Source organism: Brugia malayi, assembly GCF_000002995.4.
Source record: "Brugia malayi strain FR3 genome assembly, contig: Bm_v4_Chr3_scaffold_001, whole genome shotgun sequence".
Classification (NCBI taxonomy): Eukaryota; Metazoa; Nematoda; class Chromadorea; order Rhabditida; family Onchocercidae; genus Brugia; species Brugia malayi.
This window is the reverse complement of record NW_025062477.1, coordinates 5,160,502-5,172,019: the sequence shown is the minus strand read 5'-3', so window position 1 is coordinate 5,172,019 and position 11,518 is coordinate 5,160,502. Positions and strand designations below refer to the sequence as shown.

General features: G+C 23.5%; 2 protein-coding genes across 3 annotated transcripts; one reads left to right on the top strand and one right to left on the bottom strand.

Moving 5' to 3' along the window:
• Positions 1–252: 252 nt before the first annotated feature.
• Bm6500 (Uncharacterized protein) lies at positions 253–1,885 on the top strand (the record flags this gene model as incomplete). 2 transcript variants are annotated; one of them, XM_043080038.1, is made up of 5 exons in its annotated part: positions 253–317; positions 482–659; positions 1,250–1,331; positions 1,476–1,576; positions 1,793–1,885. In XM_043080038.1, 5 exons carry the CDS (start codon positions 253–255, stop codon positions 1,883–1,885), a joined length of 519 nt encoding a protein of 172 aa, XP_042935972.1. The 2 variants fall into 2 exon arrangements, with proteins under 2 accessions (XP_042935972.1, XP_042935973.1); XM_043080039.1 differs by lacking the exon at positions 253–317 and having other exon boundaries at positions 504–659.
• Positions 1,886–3,411: 1,526 nt separating this feature from the next.
• On the bottom strand, positions 3,412–9,836 carry Bma-ccb-1 (Voltage-dependent L-type calcium channel beta-2 subunit, putative; the record flags this gene model as incomplete). Its single annotated transcript, XM_001902235.2, has 13 exons — positions 3,412–3,618; positions 4,376–4,497; positions 4,874–5,057; positions 5,264–5,359; positions 5,549–5,700; positions 6,210–6,325; positions 6,506–6,645; positions 6,833–6,936; positions 7,346–7,431; positions 8,020–8,138; positions 8,447–8,569; positions 9,155–9,274; positions 9,819–9,836. The coding sequence occupies 13 exons, from the start codon at positions 9,834–9,836 to the stop codon at positions 3,412–3,414; spliced, it is 1,587 nt and encodes a 528-aa protein (XP_001902270.1).
• Positions 9,837–11,518: the final 1,682 nt, after the last annotated feature.

Genomic DNA, 11,518 nt, shown 5'->3' with positions numbered 1-11,518 from the left:
TTTTGGAAAGTTGATGCTATCAATTCTATTGGTTTTGGGAATGTTAATAAGGTAAGGTAGAAACTTCTATAGAATCATTCAAATGATTTATTCAGAATTAATGAATGAATTAAATAAAAAATAATTACTCAGTTAATTCAATCTAATGATTGAAACTTTCCTACGACAATTTTATTTATTAGCTAAATTTGAATTTAAGTTCATTTATCAAAAACATTATTCAAATTTTTGATTTTTTTTTAATTTCAGATTATGCTATTTTTTGAAAAACCATTCTGGGAGAACACACGTGTTTTTGGGCAAATATCAGATACTATGTTAGTTATTGATCATACTTATTGTATTAGCTATTAAGTTACTCACTGCTAGTTATATATTCTGTTATTAATTAATTAATTAATTAATTATTCAATCTATAGACTGATGTTTATGAAGAGATATGTTATATTGTCATTTAATGGTAAATTCCATCTTTTTACAGGTGTGCAACAAGCCGTGGTGAAATGTTCATGTTTCAAGCTCATCGTGACAAACCAGTTCTGATTGCACTTGTCTCAGGTGATTCTGCTAACGCTTTGGAAGAAGCACCTGGTGATATTATTGTTTATAAAATCATGAATTTTCTTTCTGCTGTTTTTGGTCCAACATGCCCAAAAGAGGTATGAATATATTGTGATTTTTATAAGTGAAATAATCAATAATGCTATTCCTCAGCATTGCATACTTTTTTTTTGATAAGTAACCATGTGAATTTAAAAAATTTCACCTTAAACAGAAATTATAAAATTAGGAAAAAAAATTATATCACAAGTTTAACTATCACAACATATCCAAAATCATATCACAAACTAAATTACTATATATCTCTCACGCAATTCACAATAAAGTAATGCACGCAAAGATCGTAATCTAACTTCACATCTTAATCATCTTGGCGGTTTTGTCAGGGTTATCATCACCTTCAGATTTGATTACCGTAATGGTTTTGTCGGAATTTTCATCACCTTCACAGCTTAATGATAACTTTTGTCGAGAAATTTAGATGAGGGCAAAATTTATTCAAATTTTTCCATTGTTAATGAAATAGCCTAGTCTGTATCGGAAATTGGTTAAAAATAGTATTAATTAATTTGTAATATGATAATTTATTATAAATATTACGAAAAGTTATATTTCACAGTGTTTTTTTTTCTTTTTCCTAAATATTTTAGAAATTAAAAATCTTTTCTTCCTACTTTACTTTTTTTAGCCAACAGACGTAATTATAACACGTTGGAGAGCAGATTGTTTCTCACGTGGCGCTTTTAGCTATGTTTCATCAAATTGCACATGTATGTTTACATAATTAAACTTATTCAGTAATTTATTGCCGAATTTTTATTTTAGAAAATTTTTTTTTTGAAGGAAATATTGAAAGATTAAATTAATTAAAAGTTCAAAAATTTGATTTTTAGAAAAATTTCTCACTATTTCAGTGGATGCATTTGATAGTTTAGCAGAACCAGTGAAAGATTCAACTGGTTATGATCGAATTTTTTTTGCTGGTGAACATACCTGTCGTGAGCATCCTGGAACGGTTAATTTAATTAATACTTTTTTTTTCTTCTTTGTTTAAAATTTAAGATTCACTGATAACTTTATTTTTTTTTTTAATTATTTTTAAATGCCTTATTTTACCTTATTTTTCAATTATTTTTAAATGTTTTTTTAATGCTTTTATCAAGAATTGTAATATACCTTTGTTTCGTTTCAATATTCTTTTTTTTTTATTTTTTTTTTTGAATATTTTCAGATTCATGGTGCCTATTTATCGGGTTTACGTGAAGCAGGACGTATCGCCGATTGCATGCTTGGAATTCGTTATGCAGCTGATAGTTTCATGTGAAGAAATTTTTTCAGGAAAAAAAACGAAATTACAAATTATTTTTGTGTATTTTCATGAAAAATACTAACTTTATTTATTCATTTCCCTTTTTGCATCAAAATTTTTCTTTGTTTATCAAAAAAAAAAAACAATTAGGAAAGAATTAAAAAATTTCATTTCCTATTAAAAAATATTTTTAATGATTTTTTTCCTAATCTATTATTCTTTTAATTGTTACTTTACGATAATATACCTCTAAATTAATCTAATTCCAATATATTTTTATGTAATGTTTTCCAAAATTTTTCTTTTTGACGATTTTAACATTTCATAAATTTATTTTAACAGAATAAAAAATTTCTTTGACTTCGAAAACATTCAGCAATTGTTTCAAGTTTTCATCATTACTGTGAAATAAATTTCTTTTTCTTCTCTAACCTATCAATAGAAGTAAAATTGAAATTATAGGCAGTAAAATTACTATAATTAATTATAATTAAACATAATTTCAATCGGGAAATATCTAAGCATTATCAATTTATTGATTGGCTTCTTGAATTAATCGATTTTTACGTGAGAAGCTTTCTACCTTATATTTCGCGAATTTTTCTATCATTCTAGTACCATTGCTAAATTTTAATTTTACACTTCATAATATAGATTACAACAGGTGTGATTTCAGATTATTACTAATTTTTAATATTAATAGATTATAGGTTATAGAAAACACTGTAATTTGTAAGGGTCAAATCGATTTAAAAAAAATATATCTACACATTACCATATTATCAATAAATGTTGAAAATTTCGCACAGTTACATTGCAGCTTTTTCCCATGCATTTTTATCAAATAAAAAATATCACAAATTTTAATCATTGTAAAAAAAATTTTATTTTCAGAAATGAATTTCAATTGATAATTTAGACAATATTTCAATATCAATGATTAGTGCTATTTAAATGGAAAATAGTTTATCCATTTGAAAATCTGAATGTTTTGTGTTTTCATGTTTGCTTCAATATTTTAAATTTTAGAAATAAATTTTTCAACACTTGAAAATTTTCTCATATTTTGTTGTTTTTTCTTTTCATTGACTGATTATTTCAAAAAATATTTTGGTAAAATTTTATTTAGAAAACAATGAAAACTGTTGAAAGGCACACAGAACGAATGAAATCTACACATAACAAACTATGCCAAGAAAATGTCCAACTGGACACAAAATTACAATTTTAAAAATATTTTAAAACCTATTGAAAATTTCTTACCCGAAAGAAAATAACAATTTAGAAAAAAAATGCTACATAATTTCCTTTCTTTTTTCTGAGATATTTAATAATCAATTATTTATTGCAATAATTTATAGAAATGTAAAAAGCAAAAAGCAAAAAAAAAAAAGGAAGCGAGAAAGAAAAAAAGTTCAAAATAAATATTTTTTTATTAGAAAAAATCATACTTTCATGCAATTAATCTAATTTTGTATTATATTACTAAATTTTCATTCATTATTAATTAACTGATTAGCATTTAAGAAATGAGAAATTATTCAGTAATGATAATTACCACGAGATTCATAACTATTATCACGTATATCACGTCGGAAATCTTCCTCATCGTAATCATCGAAACCATGGATATCATCGTGTTGCTGTAACGTTTGTCTTTGTTGCGGTATATTTTGCATTGGTATGGTTGATTGTAATGGTTCCTGATAATATCCAGAATTCTGAATTAATTGCTCATCATATTGTACCTAAAAATTGTTGAAAATTTTTTTCCTTTAAAATTTTGGTTGAAAAAAATATGCATTTGCTATTTAAATAAAAAATTTAAATTTTACTCCTATTTATTTATATATTTATATTATTGTATGTATGTGTCACAAATGCAACTCTGTCACATTATTTGTCCACGTAGGCTACATTGAAACTTTAAATTCTTTTAAAATTATTCAAATAACGATTGATGAAAATCGAAATTTTAATAGGAACTTATTAGTAAGGATATTAGCCAATGGTTACAGAGAAATGACTAAAATTAATAATGGGAAGGATATTTAGCATGCAGAAAAGCTAAAAACTAATTTCTATAATAATAAAAATTAAAAAATGGACAATTTTTTAAAAGCAAATTAATTACATTTTGAGACTAACCAATCAATTGCTAAATTCGAATTGGTTACATTGAAATTAGAAAATGCAATAATGAAATAAGATGAAAATGATATGCATGCAAAAAAGAAAAGAAAGGATGTACAACTAAGTACTATTAATAAGAAATGAATAAAGTAATGTTTAATTTAGTAACTTATGATAGTAAATATTTTGTACTTTTTTAATAAATTATTTTATATTAAAAAAAAAAAAAAAAAAAAAATTGAAGTATTTAAAAATAAAAATAAAGTATCTGAAAATAAAATTTTTTTTTGCTGCTAACAACTATTATTTATGGCTTTACGAAATGTATCGTTTTTATCGTTTTTAATTAAATTATAAAATTTGAAAATTTACTGGTGGAAGATTAAATGTTGGAACACGCTGCTGCTGTTGTGGGCTCCTTTGCCGGATCGCTGATGGAATATTCATATCCGGTGAGTTAACCATTGGTGATATTGCTAATGGATGTCCCATTCCTGAATTTTATAGCTTAGCAATTCCACTTCTATATATTTTGAATTTACTTATATACATTTTAAATTGAACTATTATATTTTTTAAATTGAAGTATTTGTAAATTTGACATAATATAGGGAAGAAATATAATGAAACACAAATTTGCAATTGCAAAATTTCGTGGTATTTATTCTATTTTAAAATTTAAACAAGAAAAATTACAATTTTTATTAATTCCTTTTTTTTCTTTAATTCAACAATTTCTTATATTTTTTATGAATTTGATTATTTGGCAATTAAATTGCATTTTGAGCTTTTTATGAAATTTTAAAATCTATAAAATTAAAATTTGTTATAAATGTTCAAATACAGCTATCATATCAATCATTAATTAACCTTGCATCATTTGTGATGGTGTAAATAATGTTGATGGACCGCGATTTTCCATTGGATTTCGTTTTATTCGAGGCGGTGATTTCACTGGCGGATGTGTCGCTCTCCAGTATGATTCCATATAATCAGCTAAATGCTCACATGCATCTTCCAGTTGATTCTCATCCAATAAAACATCAAACATTTCCTAAAATTAATTTAAGAAGGAAAAAAAAATAATTTCTAAATGATAAGATTGAGTAAATAGTTCAATGTTTGTTAATTTTATTATTTATAAGATTAAAACAATATGAATTTTCACTGAATTTTTTTCTAATATGATTTTTTGCAAAAATTAAAATTTCATTAAAATCACTTCATGAAAAGAAAAACTTCTAAAATTATTTAACTTACTACTGGACATTGTGCTAATTTCTCAGCTGCAACCATTTGTACATTCATATTTCTCGTTTGTGATTTATTTCTTGATTTAATAAGCCTTTGAAGAACCTAAAATTAGGAACAGTAAGAATATTCTAAAATGTAAATGTCAATCATATATATATATTACTTATCTCTCTGCAATATATTCCAGGTAAGGTAATTTCCACTTAAATTTTAGTTTCATTTTTCAGTTTAACTATTTTCTTTTTTTGAAAAAAAAAGAAACAGAAAATGAAAATTTGAAAGAAAGCCAACTTTAGGTGAGCTAATTTTGATATAAACATGAATTGGTGCAAGCGATGTTTTAGCCAACTGTGAGGGATGATTGATTGTGTCACAATCTAACACGACAAGTTGCATGGATCGAGCTAATTCAAATATCCGTTCTATTTCCGCCTGAATTTCAGCTGAAAAAGAAAAAAAAAAGAAATGAAGACATGAAGCTATTAATGAAAAAAATAAGATAAATCTTAAAAGCAGTCAATGAATTTAAAAAATTAAATTATATTAAAATTAAAGCTTCAAAAGCAATCAATATTTTTTCATTTTTCTTTTTTTGCACTGTTTTTTTTTTTTTTTTCTGAATGTTGTATAAAAGTTATTTGAAAAGTTTCTGAAATAATTTGTCGCTATGAATTTGTTTGTCTTCTTGCTATAATAATTAGTTAATATAAGAAAAAAAAAATCTTTTGTTTGGAAAGAAATTATTAAAATCTAAATTATCAATTGTGAAATGAAAAATATCTGTATTGAATTGTTCTCTAAAGAAAATTGTTTACACCTGTATTATTACTTATTACTTGAGAAAAATATCTACATTCAAGTTCTTACCTGAGGAAATTTTCTAAGGCTAAATTGTTACTTAATGAAAATACTTATATTCAGAATATTAGTTAAGAAACATATTTATACCTACCTAGATTATTGCTTGATCTTGAATTTGCTCTTTCCATTGTTGCTCGTTTCGATGGATTATTCATTAATGTTCGTTTTGCTAATGAAATATCAGCAGTGACACGCGTTATTATTATCCTAAAAAAAAAAAAGAAAAAAAAAGAAATAGAATTATACATGATACTATTAAACTTCTTACCTATATTTATTTTTAATTTTATTGTTCAATTTTTTTAGGAACAAAATTTAAAACGCAAATTTAAAAAATTTCTAATATAAAAAAGACATGAAAGGAAAAAAAAAGGTATGCCAACTAACCTTCCTTCAAATCGATGTTTGAGATAATCAAAAACAGCTTTTTGCATCATATCCGTGACCTCATAACCTTTTAATGATGGTCCAACGATGACAACTGGTCGCATTGATGGCACAACATCATATGGAGGTAAACTTTCTTGCTGCAGCAATTACACTTTTAATGGTTTAGAAATTTTTAAAATGCACAAACAATATTTTAGGTAAATTTTATAAAAATTAAAAATTTTTATTTTCTTCTCAAACTTTTCAAACTTTTGAAAATTTCGTAAAAATTTGTCATAAAGAGGAAACAAAAAGTGACAGTTTCACAGGTAGTAATAAAATTACCTTTTTAAACATCAATTTTCTTTTTTCTTTTGTAGGTGGAGGTGTAGAAACTAAATCAGTGATTTTTTTACTATGTGCATTGTCTTCTTCGTCTAATTCAGCTCCTGAAAAGATGCTAAAATATTTTAGAAAAAAAAAAAGAAAGGGAGAACGATGTTTTCCTAATCATTAAAAATAATGAGTTTGAAAACTTAATAAAAGTAATTTTGGTATGACAATTTATATTTATTAAATATTCTTTTTATATATATATATATATTCTTTTCAGTTTATATTTTATTAAATTATATTCACAAATATTATTACGTTTTTTAATTATTTTTACTGAACTTATGGTATTTCTTCATTAAATTATTCATACCTGAATAATAATAATAATACAAATTTTATTTAAACTTGTAATTATTACTTAAAAATTTTAAACTAATAAGTATTTATCAATTGTTTTTCATTTCCAAAAATTTTTCGCAAAACAAATTTACTTCCCAGATAATAATAATAATAATGAAACACCTGGTGTAGGTGGAGTTGAACCGGGTGAACCACTTCGTGGCATCATATCATCTAAACTAGCCAAATTTGGTATGCTTGATGATTTACTGAAAAGCAAAACGAAGGAATTGAAAAAAAAAATGAATAAAAGTAAAGCTTAATTAGTTAAAAAGGAAAAAAAAAAAAAACAATTTGGTATTATCTGTTAATTATATTTCGAAAATTAAAAAAAAAAGAAAAAGAAGAGAAGCATTTACTTTTGGGAATTGAAAATATATTGTTTTTATTAGCAATGAGAAAACTAATTGATAATTTTTATGTTCAAAAATGCATTCTGTCTGTTTTTTTTTTTTCGTATTTTAAACAGATTAAATTTTTTAATTAAAATAATACTTAGAATTTTATTATTTGAAAAGTTTCTTTTTTTTCAAAAGAAAAAAAAAATTTATGAATATTCTAACATTTTTTCTCACTTTCATATAATATTTTTTGTCAATATCTGCTAATTTTTTTCAAAAGCATTTTCTATTAATTAATCAATTTCAAAAAATTCAATCTAAATTTTAGCAAGCTATGATCAATAAGTGATATTAACCAAAATTTTGTATTATATAATTAGAAGTATACTTAATCAATTTGGTATGTCATTTGAAAATAAAAAATTAATATGAAAAAAGAAAATAAGAAATTAATACAATTTTAATCCTTTTGCATTTTGTTGTCGATTATTTTCAAGTTTAACTGGTGATGGAATAAAACCAAGATCATGTCCTTCCTTTACCAAACGACCTATCCACCAGTCATTATTATATTTCTAAAATTTTACGATTTAATTAAATTTCAAGAAAAAATGCATACGAAAATATTTGCAATATTGCTTATTTCAAAAGTTTTCTTTTTTGTCCAAATTAAAATATTAAATAAACTTAAACATTTAAAATAATGGTGCAAAAAAAATGCTTGAAATAAATATATCCTAATTATCGAATTGGATATTAAGTTTATTTCCACTACAGTAAATACAATGATACAAAAAAAAGAAAAAAGTTTAATTTTAATTTAAATAAAAATCTCAAGAAGAAATTTTAAGATTTGAAAAATTTTTTATTAAAATTTATTTACCTCTTTAATATGTAAGAAATCCTTAACTTTAAATGATACAGCACAACCATGCACAGGTGAATCATCATCCAATGTTCCATCAAATTCCACATTTGTACAAACAGCAAAAGCTACCGGTTTATACTGCAATTTAACAATTTGAAAGATGAAAATTCGAAAAAAAAAAAAAATAATTTGTTGACAGAAAATTAAAAAAGAAAGGACAATTTTGAAGAATAAAAATAAATAAAAATAAGTTAAAATATTCGCTTATTTCTTAATTTCAGAGGTGTTACTTATTTATTTCAGATAATTTTTATTTCACACAAATCAAAAAATGACTAATTTATTGCTATTTTAGATTTCTTAATGGAATGATTGAAGAATACTAAACTGTGCTAATTGTGTTTCTGCATGAGGATTAAAATTATAGGTAAGTTTTTGAAAAATATGAAATTCAGAATTAATCAAGCAAAGTAATCTGGATTATGCAGAAATATTCATAATAAATACTATAAATGAATAAATACTATTAAATTTTCGTCATCTTAATTAGATCACGATGAACGAACCGAAGATGAACTTTTTCTTTATATAATTATCATTTTTGATTTAAAAGAAGATAAAAAGGATTTATTAAAAAATATAGGATATAATATAAATTACACATTCAATATTAATTAAATTTGCCAAAATTATTCGCTATAATTATTTTAATAGCATTCATACTTTGGCCCGTTCAAGTTGTAACGCTGCGGAACGTTCCGCATCACGACGTAAAGTTTCTCGATTCCTTTCATCCAAATCAAAATCACTTTCTCGACGGCTAAAATTCGAATCGGCACTACCCTTAAAAATAGGAAAAAAAAAATAAGTGCACCGATATTTTTTTTCAAGATAAAAAGTGCGATTTTTTTTTTTTTTGAAGTTAAAAAAATAAGAAGTAATTCTATCAATTATTATTGTTCTACTAAAATGTCTATTGTTTATAACATTGTTTGTAACAAAAACTAAAGTATGATTTAACAGCAATTAAAATATATGAATAATGCTAATTACTAGAAAGTGTAAAAAAATAAAATTTACAAATCGATTTAATCGTATAATTTCTTTTATTTCTCAGCTATAGAAATGAAATTTTTTTTAATATCCTTAATTACATTGAACATTTCTGCTAACAATTAGTAATTTTCTCTTCGTTCGATGAACATGAATAAATGGCAAATAAAAAAAAATACGATAAGGATTAGTTTCAATTTTAAATTTAAATTCTTGTTTGTTTCAGTTTTAGAAATATATGACTTTGAATAAAGTTATGATGAGGTGTTAGTAATTTTTTAAAGCAGTATTAAATTGAAAGCTGAAGTTGCATAAATAATAGAATAATACAAACCTGTCGGCGAAAAGTCATCGGTTAAATTGAAATGATTTTGAAATAAAAGAAAGAAAAAAGAAATAATGCCAAAATATGAGCTGTTAAAAATTTGAATCAACCAGTCATGACACCATAATCTTTGTCTAAAATAAATCATTCAAAGTATTTTGCATTATGAAAGTTTGATAAAAGATAATTAATATCGCAATATTTTGATAAAATTAGTAAAATATGGTAAATGTATTTTATGATAAGTTTTAAAACAAATTCAAGAAGAAATTATTAGTAGTATAAAAGATATATATTTTAAGACAGACTGTATGGCAAATCTCTGTTAAGCCTTTTAGTTTCCTTTTTTAATAAAAGGAAAAATTGATTCATCTCTCACTTATAATAAGTATTAATATTGAAATGAATGTGTAAATCAATATGATTAGATGAACTATTTTCATTTCAAATGAAAAAAATGTGCTTCAATTATTGATGAATGTGATTATTTTAATTTAGCAATTAATTGAAATAAAAATATCAGATCAATTAAAGAATGTGTTAATTGACTGTTTTACATTTGTTAGAAATAATCGTTAAAATTTTTATATTGCTATTACTATTACTATTACTATAATTATTACTCTTATAATGAAATTATCTATCCGATATTTAAAATATGTAAATCTTCAATCTTTAAAATATATAATTTATTAAAAATCACTTTACTAATATTATTTAAAGCATGTTAATTCATTGCGGATCACACATTTACTTATTTAAGATAAATGAATTCAATTGGAATTACTTGTCTCATATTTAAAATACATTAATTCAATTTTTTTTAACAGCTCATATCATTGCTCTTTTAAGTTTAGTGTTACTAAAATAAGTTGAAAAGAAATTTTTTCTTATTGATTTAAAAAAATTTTACACATTATTAGAATTCTAACATTGAAAAATTTACCAATTGAAATTCCGATTTAATTTATAATTAAAGCGAAAACAAACAACAGTTATTAAAAAATAAAAGCCTTTTTTTGTTGTTAATTAAAGTGAGCCAGCATATTTTTTTTCAAATAACTAAAAAAAAAAACAAAAATTTTAATTGGACAAAAAAATATTAAATGAAAAAAAGAAAAAAACATAAGTTATTCGATCTAAAATCAATAAATTGGATATAAAAAAGTATTTGCATGAGATAAATATTTTATGTTTCATTTCACAGCAGCAATCAGTTTTGCTTCATTTCTCAATTATTTTTTTTTTTCTTTGTTTCCTAGGCTCTTTTCTTTCTTGGCTGTCATTGCATGTTGTGTGATAGAAAATAAAATGTTTATATGACACAATGATTAAAAAAAAAAAGTTTTTGTGTTTTGATGAAAATAATTTGTTTCCCGAAAAATTTGAGTGTTGTTGTGATTTGTTTTTTGTTTTTTCTTTTTTTTGACATCAAAGCAATTTAAATGCTACTATGTATTCATTATTGTTTTACTCATTAATGTGTTTTGCTCATATTCCATTAGATCAAAAAGTCAGATATTTGAAGCTTTTTTTTAGATACTTATGTCGAGAAAAAAAAAGGATTTAAAAAAATGACATTTTTACAAGTTAATTTATTGTTTAGCAAAAAAAAAAAATTTCACGCAAAGAAAGTGATACTTTTACCAGTCAAGCTATTATTTAATAAAAAGTTCCGCGCATAAAAAAGTGAAGAGGATTTTAATTTT